Below are 17,847 nucleotides of genomic sequence, written 5' to 3' on the forward strand. Positions count from 1 at the left end.
AGCATAAAGCGGTTATCCAGCAGATCTAGGAGAGCATCTCACATCCCCACCGACCTATTCACCGTAAAGCTCATAGCTATAATGGTAAATGACAACTTATGGTTCATGGATGCATTCTTTCTTACACTACAGGATTCACAGCAGGTCAGGGGCACTTGTGTAGTTTAAAGTGCCTGAAAATGACCGTTTGTGGTCCGCATACTACATTCAGAAAACCACCTTGGATCATCAGATTTTGTTTAGCAAATGAGCAGCAGTCAGCCATGCTATTAAATACCACTAAAGAGAGTCAGGAGAAAAATCAATGTCTCTTTACCTGTAAAATCAGCCCTTTTTTTGGCAGAGCGCACCAGATAATGCACTTTAGCACTACAAGGTTGCATAGCAAATGTACACATACACACACACACACACACACACACAAAGAAAGAGTGTGCAGACGGACACTTCTTGTGCTTACAGGAAAGACCCCAAGGTCGCACTCAGAAAGAAATAACCATTCCCCACAAAATGGACTTCAAGGAATTAAATTACTCTGCGTGTATGTGTGTGTGTGCATGTATGTGTGTGTGTTTGTGTGCCATTATGTGACTGTAGGAGCATAAAAGAGGGGGGAAGAAAACGAGGGAGAGAGGGGAGGAGAGCGGTGAGCAGGAAGTGGGTATTTCATGTCGAAATGATTGCCTGTAATAATTAGTCTTTGGCTCAGCACCATTTACTGAGAGAGAGGGAGGGAGGGGAGGTTTGGAGGATGGAGAGAAAGACACAGCAACACAGAGAAAAAACAAGACTGAGTGAGCGAGCGAGAGAGAGAAAGAACCAGCAAGAAAAAAGGAGATTCTGTGTGTGTGTGTGTGTGTGTGTGTGTGTGTGTGTGTGTGAGAGAGAGAGAGAGAGAGAGAGAGAGAGAGAGAGAGAGAGAGAGAGAGAGAGAGAGAGAGAGAGAGAGAGAGAGAGTGAGAGAGCCACGGTGGGCTCGGTTCCTCCAATCTTTCACTGGCGGTGACAGGAGATAAGATGATCAGCCGAATGCGCTACAAATCTGCAGCCTGCCAGCCTTCAGACAGCTCTGTCAGTGCTGCACTGCTACTGAACACACATAAACACACACACACACACACACACACACACACACACACACACACACACCAACATACCACTTGGAGCATGGAGGCATTTAGGTTTGTGTGTGTGTTCTTGCACACACTAAACCAACGTACTTAGAACACATACAGCAGGCACACAAAAAGAAAATGCACACGTGAGCACACATACAGTAGCTATGCACACACCCACACAAACCTGCTAAATAAACACAGGCATGAACACACACCGCGCACACACACACACACACTCACACTCACTAACGAGAGCCTACAGACAGTGAAGCATCTAATTAAGATCCTGCACTTTGTAGAAAAGTGCCGACTGCCTTTTTAGTCTCTGTGTATGAAACAGGCTACTGGGTATTGTAAAAATGTCAGGTCTTTCTATTCCAGTGTTCGTTCTTCTTAACAAATACTTTCACTTTCACTATTCCCTCATTGATTATTTTGCTTCGGGAACAAGGACATTTTCAATTTTTCTTTTCTATAAAACACTTGTCTGTTGCTTTTGGTTGTTTGAGAATATTTTAACTGTGTTCACAGATACGTAATTCAAGAGGACATTAATTTTCTTTCCACAAAAAGGCATCAGAGTGACTGCAGAATCATAATCATTAAAGTTGGTGCCAGCTGATAAAACAATAATAATAATAATATAATTTTGATGAAAAATAATCAGAAGTGGATTTTTTCCTGTAAAGATTACAGCTGAAATACAGTGGTTTGCTTTTTTTGGGGGTGAGGTATCCCAAACTGCAATTCAAGTTCATTTTCTCCTGCTACCTTTTAACTGTGAGTCTGGTCTGAGCAAATACACGTCACAGAGAAGAGGGGACTCAAATGTGAGGCAAGGGCAAACTTGACCAACATAAAGGTTCAATGCCATGACATTAGAGGCTTGGCAATATGGGGGGTATTAGGTAAAAAAAATATTTTTTTTACCTAATATCTTGATATTGATATTCCAGTGATATTGTGGTTTTGACTACTGGTGTTTTCACAAAACATTTACACAGACAGATTGTTTAATTAATTGTTTAACATTAATGTCGATATAACCACTAAGTGTGTAAAAGTAAATAAGAAAACAGCTAGAACAGTCTGGTAGAAAATTACAGCACTTTATTGTAATGTAGCCTTGAAAATCAGGAAATAACATTTACAATATTACAGTTTCCAAAATCTAAGATGATATCCAGTCTCATATAATATTGTTATAATATTAAGACATTACACAGGACTGGTCATGAGAACATTTGTATTCTGTGATATGACCACATGTTGAATGATGTATATATTATATGTGATATCATTTAAAAAAAAAAAAAACAACCACGCCCAAATTTCTATCATTCTAGCTTCACAAGTATGAAGATTTTCTGGTTTATTAAGTCTTGTATGAGAGTTAACTGAGTCACTTTGCATTGGGCCTTTTCTTCTGTGGACTTTCACATTTTATAGACCAAACAAATACTCAAGAAACATAATTAGAAGAAACTCTGTTATTAAAAAATAACATTTATGTGCAGCTCTAAAACATGACTTTTGAGTGTGTGTACCATTGAGTATCAAAGACTCAGATACTGAAAGATGGCACTAAGGCATGGTCACATTCTCACTCTTCATTTATCATATTTTTCTTATATACTGTAAGTCATAATTTTGGCAATTTAACACTATTCAAATACAACAAAACTTGTGCAAAGACACAATTGAACACTGATGAATTTGTGGAGTTTTTGATTTTTCCCCTCAAAATTAAAGATTTTTGTGGAAAGTTATTCTTACATTTGATTGGAATCAGTAGTAAAACTAAGGTGCCTAAGGCTGCAACTAATGATTATTTTCATTAACAACCAGTCTGCCATCTTTGTGATTGATCTATTAATAATATGGTTTACGAAATGTTCATCAAAAGTTCCAAGAGCTTGGAGACATGTTTGTTTTACAGTTAACAATTCAATACCCAATATTCAATTTTAAATTATATCAAAACAGAGAAGCACAGCAAATAATCCCAACAGAAGAGCAGAATTGATTACTTCAACTGTTATCAGTTCATTTTCATATAAATTAAAACGCAGTAATTGTCTCAGTGCTTTACTTTACAGCAAAATCATCCATCCTGATAATCATCATTATTAGAAAATAGGAACATTTTCAGTGTTAAAATTTTTTTTTTCTGGCAAATCAGTTGGCACTAAACCTTCTGATCCTTATTAATTCCTGACATGCTGCTACCAAGTCTGGTTTCACCGTCAATTCAGAACTTGAACTTGTTCTGCAGTCTGGAGCCTGTTGTTGTCTTGGCAAACAAGCATCATAGCTGACACAAGTGCTATACAAATACTGAGCTACCAGCTAGAAAAAAACAACAACACACACTTAAACACACACTGATGGGAGCCATGTAACGACTGCACCACTGTCGTGCCTTTACAATGTCAGGACCATTTAGCCCGGCAGCCTGTAGGTATGTGACTGTTCACTTTACATCACATTAACTATTGATCAACCTCTCCTCTCTGCTCCACTGGAAAAACCTTCAGTTTCTCTCCCGCTCTCTACTCTCTTCAAACGCACACACTCACTCACAAACATATACACCGGGGACCCACCCAACTCGCCTGTGTACTCTTTCATCATCTCTCAAGGGTGTGTACAAGAGCAAACACACACAAACACACACTCACACACACACACACACACACACACAACAAAGCTGGGATCTTGTCGCACAATAGCAGGCCAACCGTACCCCTCTCTGCTGCCAGACTCACTGTAAGGGCTGCTCTTTCATAAATGTCTGACACACACACACACACAGAATTAAAACAGGGGAGATTGTAGCACAAAAACCAACCCACAAATAAAATACACACAAAACTATAAACAAATGACAAACCGTCAGCCCTCCCTAAAGCAAATATAATTTCATCATTTGGGGAGTGACAGACAGACAGTTAAACACAGGGGATTCCTAACGATTTTATCTAATTATATCTACACACACAAACACACACACACACCATTTCTGGATACATGCACTCAATTCAGACCGACTGACTCCGCTTCACAGCCTCCTCCAAACACTACTCAGCTCTGATGAAAAGGCATTTCTATTAGGAATGGAAATGTAATTTAATGTTATTGATGTAAGAACGGTTAGCACTGTTACTGACATATCTAAAAAGACAATTAACCAATTGTTAGGCCTATAAAGTATCATAAAGTAGTTAAAAAAGGGCCTCACATGTTCCCAGAGTCAAAGTATTGTCTAAAATTGTCTTGTTTTGTCTAACAAAAAGCCCAAAACAACAATTAGTTGACTAATTGATAAACCGTCAAATTATTTCAGTATTAGGGCTGCATGCTGACAATTATTTTCATTGTTAATTGGTCAATTTTCTCTTCGAAAGAGTTTCTAAACGTCCAAGAAGATGTCCTTAAATGTCTATTGTTAAGATAGATATTCAGGAATATCCATGGAGGAAACAAGGAACAGAAAAACATCACTCAAAGCGATTAATCAATTATTAATTAGTTGCACAATAATTAACAGTTTAAAACTAATCAATTAAATGATTAACTGATTAGTCTAAGCACTCACTTTCTTATGAAAGACGTCAAACACAAGTTCAAGATGTGCTCTGTCTTCAAGAGATACATCTGGCCAATATAATAAATCTCTTTCTTTCTCTCTCTCTGCTTATTATTGAATAAAAATTGTAGAGGTTGAGAGGTTGATGGCCAAATATTTCACACACTCTCACTTAGGCTGCATCCACAAACTCTGTGCACATGAGCTTTCTCGTCCTGTTACAGAAATAATCTCCCTTTATATTAAAACACCAAAAAAGCTTATCACGTGACCATTCATATACACTGGGAATGCTTGTGCTGCTATAAACAGGAAGCACACTGTCTACTCTCCAGTTTGGTTGCTTAGTTACAGGAAATACTATGGAGATAGAGAAATGTAAAACCAGAGATTTCTTTGCTTGGACCAACAATGTGATGGAACTGTTACAAACAAACCGTTATAAAGCAAATTTGGCCACATATTGGACCGGTACTGGCTGTGTGTATCAGCACATCATCAGCGGAGGGAAAGGTGCAATGAAAAAGAAGTTCCGACACAGGAACGATACAATCACAAAAGGTTCGTAGACATATGGCATTTATGTTTTGATTTGACAAGCTGTGACTGATGAAACCAGATCAAGAGGCAAACATGGGTGTCTGTGTCATCGTTTCTGCCAATCCAGACTAAAACCGAGATTTTAAACTGTAATGCAGTGAGCAGCATTTTCAAAGGTCTTTGTTTTAATGGTCCCAAAACACCCGAGTAGTGTCGATGCTCGATGTAAATGCTGCAGTTGTTTTAAAACAAAAATGAATTTGTGTCAATGTGTGTGCGGCAGTTTCTGCTGCCGTGTTGTATTTGGGCAGAGATGAGTGGAGGGGCTAGTAAGTGATGAGTGGCAGAGTGTAAGCAGCAAGTGGAGAGCCTATCTTACTCTACAGACCACACACACACACACGCACACCATCACACACAATGCAACCTGTGTGTGTGTGTTTATAGAAAGAGAATTACAGTAATGAGAGTCCTGTGTCAGCAGCTCCTCCCATCTCCCCTCAGTCTGCTGATTACAGCCCGTTAAGATAGTTAAAACACACACACACACACACACACACACACACACACACACACACCCAGTAAAGCAGAGCAGCTGACCCACCAGTGACCTTTTAATTAACCCTTCCCTTTCTTTAGCTTCCTTAGAAATCTCTCATCCCTTCATACCAACCACACACATGCCACCAAAAACCAACAAGCGGCACACAAATTTAGAAATACACCCTGCCTGCCACCCACCCATCCATCCAGCCTCCTGCTCACGCACACACATACATACATACACACACACACACACACACACACACACACAGTTGCAGCTCATCAGTGCTAATCCCTTCCCTCCGTCTCTTTCCTGCCGTCTAATCCAACATCTATCAGAATCCAGCCACCTTCGCTGCAGACAAAACACACAACTAAGCCCTGCTATTTCTAGACAACATCTATTTGTGTGTGAGATAATTGGGGAGGCTCGTACATGTGTAAGTGTGTGTTAAGCACATGCATCAGATTGAGAGTCTGCCTGAATGGGTCAGTGTGTTTGTGTCTGACTCTCTGTGGGCGTTCAGGTCATGTTCTCCCTGCAGTGTGTGAATAGTGCACAAGTGGGTCTGATTACATGAAGGTGAAGGATGCAATCAGATGTGGTTCTGTGCTCTGACTTGTCTGCCGGAGGACTAAACAAGGCCGCCGCTAATCCCGCTGACCATTGTCTGTCTGGATGTCCAAAAAACTGCTGCTTTTTTAAGGGTTAACATTTGGCAAGCTAACATCCAACAGCTTTTAAAAGTTACAACATTATGGAAAAAAATCTAGTGGGTTTACTGTTCTGCTTGCGATATTAAAGGGTAACTCCTGTTTTTACAACTTAATGGTGGTTTTATGAGCTGAAAGAAGCATATGGCTCAAGAGAAATTGACATGCATGACTGGGCTCCTTGGTGATTGCCGTACACACAAACTCAAAAAGCCTTAAAGCAAGGTAAAGCTATATAACCATTTCCATCCATGTTTCAGCCGCGAGCATTCGAAATGCATTTAAAATTACACTAGCACAGGAGTAAGAAATATATTAGTCAAAACATTTGTCCAACACTAGCAAAAAAACTCAGTTGCTACTTTTTAGGACACCTAACTAATACCTCATTCCCATTGCAATTAGTGGGTGCACAAAGGTTTTTTAAACATGGGTAAACCCGCTAAATGGCTGTATTCCACTGTCTCTGAAGTTACCACTGGAGAGCGAGCTGGCCTTTCTGTCAGCTGGCGTGTGTGTGTGTGCGTTGTCTTGTTGGTGTGTCCCTACGATGTCACGGACAGGCAGGAGAACAGGTAATCAGCAGACAGCAGCAGGAATAGAGGTCTGAAAATTTTTAAGAGGTTGCTTCTTGTTATTTTTCTCTTTACTTATTAAGTCCCCCTTTCAAACTCGGTGTAGATATATTTGAATCTGTGTTTTAGTGCTGCTTAGGAAGAGATGGTCAGCAATTAGTGATGGCACCACATTGCATCTTGCCGGTTACGGAGCTGAAATTACCGCATTCACCCGGGTGTTGAGTTCCCATCAATGCTGAACGGAGCCCGAGGCGATGAAAACCTATGTCTACTGCAGAGTTATTTGACCCGAGTGTGAATTCCAATCGTACGCATTCCCATTGCATTAAAAAGACAGATGTCAGCGGGTGTTTGTGGGTTTTTTGTGCAGTGGGAATGAGGCTTAATATATGGTCTACAATAATTGATATAAATTGGGTGGACAAAATACTAGAAACACCTCTCAAATAAAATAATGCAATATAGTTCAACAGCCCCACAAACAACAGCCTCCAAAAAAGCATAAAGTTGAATCAACACCTCTCTAAAACTCCAAACAAAAATGGAACATTATGACCATTAAAGCAGGCTTTATTGCAGGCTTTATTGCAGGACTAGTGCTTTACTTTTAGCAAAGTGTACTTAATAAACTGGAAACTGAGAGTATGCTGAATATATGTAAAATTCGCAAAATAAAACTGATGTCCAATGCAATTCCAGTTTTACTTTTCATCAGACAAAACAATTCAAGCAAAACCATAAATAACAAATGCATTACTTGGCAAACCTGTCATTTGTGACTTTGTGACATTGCTGATTTTATAAACGAATTTACTTGGCTTGATGTGTAATGACTATTTTGGACTACAAAGGTCTGTAATGTGATAAGACTTACGTGATCATAGCATTACAATGACACTGAAAGTCCTATTTGAGCAGCGGTTCAGTTTTCAGTGGTAGGTGTTCAAAACAGGTTTGTTCGAAATCAAAGACGACAGTATAGTTGTTGCTATGTCTCTAAATCACAAGTCAGAATGGCAACGATCGGCAAGCAAAACCAGTCATTCCAATAACAGGTTCGTACCTATGAAAGCATTCACTTGAGATAAAACAAAAAAACATATTTTCCCTTTTTTTAACTGTATTAACAGGATAATAATTTAAGATTACAGAATTCATACCCAACTGCCAGATTAAACGTTCATCAAACAGATATGTGAAAAGACGCCTGACAGCACAATCTGTTCCAATAACTGTTGCTATTGTTATGAGCTAAGGTTACAGTATTCGTTTTCAGTTGTAGCCTCATGCAGTGTATGCATAACTTATGTAGTTTTGTGCTAGGAACAGCCTGTGGGCTGTTGGAGGAGCTTGTAGGAAGGTTGGATAAAGCTTTCCTGGAAACCTGAACCAGGCCTGCCAGAACAGCACACTGCGATATCGAAACTGGAAGATGCAGACGGAATCACAAGCTCGCTCTTGCTCCCAATCGTGTTCTTAATCTCATCACTCATTTATTGTTTATCCTGCTCGCTGGTTCTCAGTACCAGCACTTGGCACGAGGGCGATGCTCCAGGTGTTTTGTAACACAAGGTGTAACATTGAACGGCTGCCAATAGAGCTGATCACACAGTCTCAACCAACAGTTCCAGGGGTGACTCGTGTTCACCGAAAGCCTTGATTTGTCTGGGTCAGTTCTACTCGAAAGGTGTTTAACAGGAGCTGTGCAAATACTGTATCTTTGGGGGGAATTTTTTCAAGAATAGTCACACAATGATAACCTTGGGTTGTCCTCTGACTCACTGAGTAAATAACCATTCTCCCACATAACAAAAAAATTCAGTGTAAATGTCCGACCTTCCTGTACATCCCCACACCTTCTGAATCATAGTTTCCCCCTTTTATTGAACTAATACTAGCTTAATTCCCTTCTTACTAATAGTAAGATGCACTTCATTCAAACTCCAGAGAAACAAAATAAAATTCACTGTAACAGTCTTAGTTAATCTTAGTAGTCATCTAATTAGTTAGTCCACCGTTCAACAGTCACCAACTCTTGTTTGGTTGAAACAAAACCTTTAATTTACTTTAAATGTAATATGCTGTTTTTCCCTGCGGTCTCTGCAGTTGTGACTGTTTAAATTCCTATAACGTCATCACCACCAGTCGCAGTAATCATTTTTTCTGAGCTCAGCTGCCTGTTCCAACAATAGAGACAGACCTCTGGTGGCGTGTGCTGTGCATTACTTACTGCACAACGACAACACCGCTGCTCAGCATCAGTTTCACAGCTAGATGAGCATCTGGTGTTTTGACTGTATTGTAAATCATGCCGTCAGGATTTCTAAGTACCCCAGTATAACCAGTGCCGTGATCCAGCCAAAGCCTAATCCAGATAACTAAACCGATTTTCAAAAGGATAGCAAGCTAAGGGATGTGGTCAGTACCACCACCTCTAGTGTTAATAATCTCCATACTGCTTTTCCATTAATTTAGTGTATCATACATGGATATGACAACATTTCAACCCCAAATAGTCTTCCACAGACCACTGTGGTTGAAACATTTCCACCATCTGTGGTTAAGAAATTTTCATATCCATGAAGAATTGGGACCAGACTGCATCGTGTATTTTTTCATCTTTTAAGGTCAAGACAGTAAAATGAATTATCATAACTTATGACTCTCATTGCTCTCAGTGAACTCATATTGAAATGTTTTAAGGTACAGAGCTTGGCAACCAACGTCATCACACAGTGCATTGGGTGTTGTTTGGATCAGAACCTGTTGGAACCGCCATATTGTGAAGCCACCTAGCAAACGAATAGTTAACGAATGGGTAATAGGTAGTGGCATTTGTGGTTATTTTATGCTCATTTTGCACTCACTATGCTGAAAAAAGACAGTGGTTTAAAAAACAGTGGATTATTCAGGGAAAAACGTCTACCCGACACAAAGAAACAATATACTGAATGAAAAGATTAGCTTTATCAGAGGAGTGGATCCCTAAGAAGTACCAAAAGAAGACTGGCTTCATGACACCTTGCCTCACCTTACATTTCCCAATATTTTTAGCCATCTTGTGTGTGGTGTTGTTGCCTTTACTGCGTCCAAATTGTGAAGTTTTGAATGTTTAGAAGCCCATGTTCAGTCTACCAATGGCTAGGTACATGACCTAGAAGTTTATAAAAGTCCGACTTGCAAAAACACCGTTTTGTGATAACCATCTCTTTGTTAAATCAGATACATGACTTCCTTGATTCTGCTTCCAGCCAGGAAAACTATGTAAAGACGATCCATTTACACAATATGTAAAGATGATCCAATGACAGAACAAGTCTTTCCTTCCATGCTTAACTCTACAACTAAATACTTATATTCCTGTAAAAAAACAACACTTTAAGTTAGCGGAAGACCTTAAGTTAGCAGTTAAGGTAGCAGCGACGACCATGGAGGCAACACATCATAGCGACACGCTCCATAAGTCATTGCAGCGTAATGATATGTGACGTCATGTTCCCAGGCTCTAAGGTCAGTAACTTTTTCCTTAAAAAAATAATAGAGACCTATACAGAAGTAATCCTGCTTGATCATCACATATCGGCTCCTGTTCATGTGTGGTGGTGACTGTGTCCGCAGACACTCAGCCCTCTGCCTGTATTTTAATGTTTTGGTATTCTCTGGACTAGAATGGGCGGGGCGTGTGTTTACCTCACCCAATGGCAGCAAAATTCAGATCTCAGATGCCATTCAGACTTGCCAACATGGCAAACGCAGCAGCGAAGAGGAAAAAATATTACCAAAGTGAGGGGAAACGCTGAGCGGATAAAGCTTGTTCCAAAACGAGGGTGAACCTTAGGTTGGCATTCACCCATGCACACTGTCCGCCTGCGCAGTGCTTGTCAGGCATGTCTCAGCTGCGTGTCTGCTGCAGCACATCTAGAGAAACGGTGGCTCACCGTTTTTTTTTTTTACGTGTGACGCACGTGTTTATCAGCAGAAAATAGACAGTAAACGTGATGTTTTGATGATTATATTGACTCTATGCCACTTTTTATTGCAGTTTAAAAGTCTCTCTCTGTCACAGAGATGAGGAAAGACAAAGACGTCTGTTTAACTCCAATTACCCTGCTTCCCTTTCAAAACAAAAGCCCTCGGACAGTGTCTGTGGAAAGAATCCCATCAGTTGCTAATACAAGACATTTTATTGTGAAACATTCACAGGACCATGTTGTCAGCAATGCAGGAGCTTGTACGACTTCATAAATGAGTGGAATTTGTGCTTATTAATGTGGAAATACAGTAATATCTGTGGGCCATGATGCAACAGCAGCAATGTTGCAACAACACTGCATGTGTGAACACCACACCCATGAAACACGCTGCTGCTCAGAGAGGCTGATGTCTTGTACTCCTGATGCGTTGTGTGAAACAGGCCTTTATCTGGAACAACCAGTAACCAGAGGTTCAGTCAACCAAACAGTCAATATCTCAGTATCTTAAAGTTGTCATACTGTACTTAAACAGGACAAACATATCAAAAGTAAGCCAACACCATTAAGGAAATGAGCATTGCAAAATACTATCAGAACATTTATCAAAGTAAAGCTGACAACATCTCTTCCTCCCTTATATCTGACATCTTATGGTCAGGGGACTAGTGTTGATAAGCTGCTTGAAAGTTACCATTTGTAGTCCACATGCGACATTCAGAAAACCACCTCGGATCATCAAACTTTGTTTAGCAAATGCGCAGCAGTCATCCATGGTATCAAATACCACTAAAGAGAGTCAGGGAACAAAATCTGTGTCTCTTGACCCGTAAAATAAGTTCTCCATTTTTGGCAAGGCACTCCAGAAAATGCAAACAGGCACTGCAAGGCTGCATAGCAAATACAAATACACACACACACACACACACACACACACACACACACACACACACACACACAGAAATTGGTGTGTATAGGGAAGCAGCAATAGCCACAGGGGTTAGAGGGGCTCTGGCCAGGGGCACCGCACAAAAGAAGTTTGAAGTGGGACAGAAAGGGAGGGAGGGGAGATTCTGGCCGACTAAATCAAAGCAGACCGAGGGGAGAAGAGCGAGGGGGGTGGGGACCCTGTGAAGGTGTGCCACGAGAACAGAGGGAGAGAGCTATAGAGAAGGCTGGGACTCCACAGCCAGCCCAAATCCCACATTCAAAGGGCATTCTGGGCACATTCCTGCACATCTAACACACCATACAGTAATGCAAAAAGAGTAGCCTGCATACTTCTCATGTACTTAAGCTAAAATATGCATTTTGTCTATCCTGAAAGAGCATAACAGCATATATGGGCTCCTTTATTCCACAAACTGTGCCAAGAAAGTTAGTCACATAGCCTTGCATAACCTCAGAGATATGAGCATGTGTGCATTTACATGTGTAAGACAGTAGAGCAAGGGAGGGCCAAGAAAACGATGCGTCGTCTGGCAAAAAAACCTGGTTCAACTTCTTCCACAATTCAAGGCAACACACTTAATTAGCCAATCAAATACATGTATGTGCACATTCCTGATAGACTCTTTTGTGAACGGTACACTTCTGCTGTTCACCTCTCAGTCGTCCAGACAGAGCCTGAAATGATTGGCTCTGTGATAACTTTACAGTGCTGTAAAGCCTTCTGATAAGCCTTCAAACTCATGCCAAACCCAAAGTGACCTTCCTGGGCCATATTTCATCATCTCACCTGTACCTGATGCAACGCAATGCCTTGCATCTTTTATAAGCCGCAATACCAAGTGAAGCTTGAGGGGAAACACCAACGCACACAGTAAATAAAAAAGTACTGTAAAAACTCCAAAACACCCACCTGTGGTATTGAGTCTGGAGGAACTGAAACTCTTCCTTGATGCGGTCCAAAGTTTCTGGGTAGGTTAGTTTCAGTGACTGAGGCGTCCCAGATGCTGCCGCGGCTGCTGCTGCTGCAGCTGCCACCACTGAGGCGGAGGACCCCGGGGGTGGCTGCAGAGGTGCCTAAGAAAAGACAAGAAAATCCATATTAGGGATTTTGATAATAACAGACTTAGTATTGCAGTTTCTTGACATCCGCTTTCAAAATTGTGTCGACATCTCATGGCCAACAGCCAAACAAATTTCTGTGTAATATGACTAATTTCATATGATGAAAAAAAGCTGAAATGAAACAGTTTCTTCAAACTTACACCAGGTTATTTAGAAATCCTGATGGTGTGATTTTAAATCCCGCCAAAAATACAGACCATCATCTTTCTATTAACTTCATACTGGAGAGGCTGTATTCGAGATGTTTGTATGTAGTGTGCATCACGTCTCACTGGAGGTTACACCCGGCCACACTGCATGCAAAAGCAGTGTGCGTTCACACCGTCAATGTTTTTTTGTTGCGGCACAGCTGCAGAGCTGTCTACGGTTACAACTACTGTATTTCCACTATTAGAAGCACATATGCCACTCATTTATGAAGCCATATAAGCTACTGCATCGATGACAACACAGGCCTGCAAATGTTTCACAGTAAAATGCCTTGTGTCAACAACTGAAAGGATTCTGTTGACAAAAAAATGTCAGAGGGCTTTTATTTTGAAACAGAAATTGGAAAGATTGAGTAAAATCTATAAACTTATATTTCCTCATATCTGTGATAGATAAAGACATTTATACTGAGGTAAATGTTGATAAAGAGTAAATATGAATATCAAAAGACCATTTTCAGTCCGCTTTTTTCTGAAAAGCTCAAGCATCATGGGGAAAACTTGAAAGAAACGAGAGAAAAAAAGGCAAAAAAAAGGCCTCAGTTTCTCTAGATGTTTTACACCTGAGCAGTACTGCCCATGCCATCACTGTGGCTGCTCTAACCTGGTAACATGGGCACTGAAATAAAAACAACTGGTTCCCTGACGTGGAAGTCTTAGTTTAAGTAAAAGAGAAACATGAATTCAGAGAGTGTATGGCTGTGTGTCCTCTGTTCACTACCTTTTGTTGACATCTCGTGAGCATATTGTGCATTAAAATAGACTAAAATTGACAAGACAGGCTACAGAACATAGCTAACTCCTGAGTTGGCGGTCCCAGGGGTGGGTGTTTACGTCGTACACTGATACTGTCATATAATGTACACCCCGGTGAAACAGGAAGGTATGAAGGTATGAAAAAATAGATACGGCCCAAGCCTAATGAGCACCATATCTGTACACACACACCAGCATGGCTGCATGTAACTATTGTTAGACACTGTCATCACCAGCAGAGCCAGATGTGAATAGGTCACCAGGCCTTGGGTGGGAGGGTAGAGAGGTACAACAGCTTCTTAGCCAAATGAGCACACTTTGTTTAATTGCAAGTCTGAGTAGAAGAAAGAAAGAAAAAGAGCGGCAGGAGGGAGAAAAGTGGGAAAAAAAGGACCCCATCGTGGCCGAAGACCCCTCCCAACCCTGTGCTTAGTCTCCCATCTCTGCAGGGTTCAGAGCAATTAGGAGACTACAACCATAGGGGTAATGCTGCGGGACAGGCAGACAAAAGGGGGCTGAGAGCCGGACTATGAGGGTGGTGGGGGCCGTCCGTCTGTCAGTCTATTTGGCTCTCTGTCAAAATAACAGAGTGCAGAGGCCAACAGGGCCCGGGACAGACAGTTCACAAGCTTCCCGATGGTCATTTACAACGGTGAGGTTAAGTGACAGTCATATACTGTAATTTCAGGAAGGAACAGACTACTTTTAATGTGGCTCTGTTAGTTCATTAGAGGCCAAAGTCTTGTTATTGACTCAAATACTTTTGATCTTTGTCCAGCCTGTGATGGGAGGTGGAAAAAAAGGGAAACTGTAGGAGGACATAGTTAGATTCCTTGCCAAATAGGATTGCTAGCTCTGATAAAACCCCCAAATAGCACAGCAGATTTTGTATCAAGAGTTCCAAAAATAAGCCTGCAATGTTGTTGAATTTCTGGGGGCTTTCTAAAATACAGATCAAGTTGTATTTTGCTGATAATCTTTTTTAGGAAAGGTCTAGCCTGTGTGGAGTGGATACTATTAGTCTAGCCACACCTGCAGTAACATTCTCTAAAACCGTGGAGGGATTCCCTAACTGGTAGGCATGTAGCTTCATCTGACTTTGTCTTACCCACTAAGGGTTTATTAAAATGTCCTCAACTTCCATGTGTACCTTGGAATAAATTTAAGTCAAGAAATATAGTTCTGTATTTTTCTTTTGACATTTCTCCTTGCAGGCATTCTCAGTACAACATTTGCAAAACAGAGCCTGTTTGTAAATTAGGAAAAACTAAGGGCCCAGATACACCAAGCTGACATTCAGCCATCAGTCAGTGTGGGGCTGTTGGGGAGCTTCTGTAGCCCAGTTGCCCAGCTAATTCAGCGTCTTGAATCGCGTCAGAAACGGCAGAGCCCGACAGTGAATAAAATCACTCAGATTGGCAGTTCAGTTCGGTACACAAGTAGGAAAACAGAAGTGAGGAAAGCAGACAAACAGCTAAAATCACGAGGGATTTAGATCACAACAAAGTTGGTATATTAGGAAAGATTTTATTTGTTTGACAATGAGCTCTTTAGTGAAAACGGTTTTGCTAACATTTGCTAACACACGGTTAATATGATTAGTTACATTTTAATATTGGGTTGTGTTGTTCATGTGCTAACAAGCTAACTAGCACCTTGAATACTTCCTGTCAGTCTTCAAGTATCCCCTTTTGAATAATGAATTCAGACTACCAGCGCCTGCTGATATGGAGATATTTCCCTTCATACAGGTGAAGAACGTACATGCAAGTTGGCCATTGGCTGTAGTTTTTGCATTGTGTTCATGTGCAACTTTATGGCCCGGACACAGGCGACGTGAGGGAATGCAACAATCTTGCTTTGCGACCGCTAGCTCTTTGATGTCACTTTGGTGTGTCTGGGCCTTAAGGCTAGTGAGTAATCTTCCCATCTTTGCTTCCTGTTTAGACTATTTCTTCCATTCCCCACCTAGTTCTGGGACTTTTCCCTTTGCTTACCATGTCTCTTCCCTTTAATGCTGTTTATTTTATGTTTCACATCTACTGTAGTGGTTTGGTTTAAATCATGCCATGTCTGTGAGTACAACACATTGAAATGTCTCAAGGGAATACCCAAAAACAATCTGTCCGCTTTTCCAGCACAACAAAGCAACCTATAAGCTCAGTTCAATAACAGTAAGCATACATGTGGGCAGAATGACAGCACTAATGATTAATTTGGTTTTGTTTTTTTTAAACAAATACACATCTTGATGTCCTACACATCAGCGATGTCTGTCACGCATTAACGATGTTTAATTAACCACTTAATCACAACATCACTCAACTCCAATGCCAAAAAGAACGCCAGGGGGAGCGTGTGAAAGATGTTCAAGGCGTCTGCATGTTGCCGTGATGAGATCAGAGCGTGCAGCACCTGCAGTACATGCATGCGTGTATAAGGAATCATGTATGTCCACACGTGTAGATAAGTGACAGGGTGAGATGTACCGAGGGGGAGAAAGAGACAAAAATAAAAACGTGGGAGGTGTTTCAGCAAGTGAAACATAATGTGAAGAGAGGGATCTAAGGACAGAGGAAGAAGGGAGAGAGTGAAGAGAAAGAGAGGGATGTGAGTTGCATACCCCAGAGAGGTTAAAAGAAAAAAGATAAGATGGATGGAAAGATAATATTGGTGAGAGTAGCAAGTGAGAAAGACGGAAATATACAGACAAGAGCAGGAGAAGACTGAGAGTGTGTTTTTAAAGAAGATACAAATATAAGAGAGAAGAGAAAAACAGAGCGAGCGAAAGGAAAGAAGATAGGAGAGGGGATGTGGCCTCATTGTTCCTCTTTCTAACAAGCTGCTCTCAATCTGTCGGCCAGATCCCCCTCCTAGAGCAGACAGCCACACACACACACACACACACTTTTTCCTTTATACACACAAACCCATGCTACACACTCACAAAGATACACACATACACACACCCCTTTTCTCGCACAAAAACCCATGATTAAACACACATACACACAGTCTCCCCTCCTCTTTCACACAACACACACACACACACACACACACACACACACACACACACACAGAGCAATTACTCTTCACAGGGGGAAAAAGAGCACCAAGGCCGTTTTATAAGAGGATGGAAGGAGGAGGGAAGAAAGAGGCGACTACCCTTCTTCTCTCTCCTTTTTTTTAATCACTCCCTTCTTCTTCGCAACATTTTTTTGTGCTCTTCTTTTTGAACATAGCCATGTCCCCAGAGGATAGGTGAGAGGAGAGGGAGCATCTTCCTCACACATGGAGGCATGTATAAAGCAAAAGAGAGCTGGTCTTCTTCTTCTTCAAGAGAGAGAGAGAGAAAAAAATAGATTTTTTTTCTAGGTAGAGGAAACCACCATCTCTCTGTTGGCTCAGTCACTCAGGACCTTACGCATAACTCCAGACTGCTGGTTAGGTTTGTTGTTATGATGATTCACACCAGACTAGACTGGACGCACAAGACAGATGCTGTCTTGGAAATACAGGCGAAGCATCGATCCCATCCCAGCATACATAACCTCTTTCCTCCTCTTACATTTCCTTTGAACCGCTGCTATTAGTCTGTCTCAATTCCTGATTGGAGAAACAGCTGAGCAGGCTTTAAAGTGAGAGGTCAGGTTGTCGCGCTGACCTGTCGACCTCTGGAAATGGATCTAGGCTGTGAGTCTCACCTGATAAGCCTACACTCAGTTACCCCCCCCCTCTGCCGTGTCCCGGCTTGAG

The 17,847-nt window shown here is 41.2% G+C and overlaps 1 protein-coding gene across 5 annotated transcripts in view; it reads right to left on the minus strand.

The window, feature by feature from the left end:
- tle2a (TLE family member 2, transcriptional corepressor a) overlaps positions 1-17,847 on the minus strand; it is a 51,366-nt gene that overhangs the window by 24,015 nt on the left and 9,504 nt on the right. For all 5 annotated transcript variants that reach the window (XM_042481401.2, XM_042481395.2, XM_042481389.2 and 2 more), the window contains exon 2: positions 12,915-13,078. In XM_042481401.2, coding sequence (XP_042337335.1) covers positions 12,915-13,078 — 164 coding nt within the window. The remainder of the gene's footprint in view (positions 1-12,914; positions 13,079-17,847) is intronic.

The sequence above is a fragment of the Plectropomus leopardus genome, chromosome 5 (genome assembly GCF_026936395.1).
Source record: "Plectropomus leopardus strain MGB_pleo_1.0 chromosome 5, ASM2693639v1, whole genome shotgun sequence".
In the NCBI taxonomy this organism is placed as follows: domain Eukaryota; kingdom Metazoa; phylum Chordata; class Actinopteri; order Perciformes; family Serranidae; genus Plectropomus; species Plectropomus leopardus.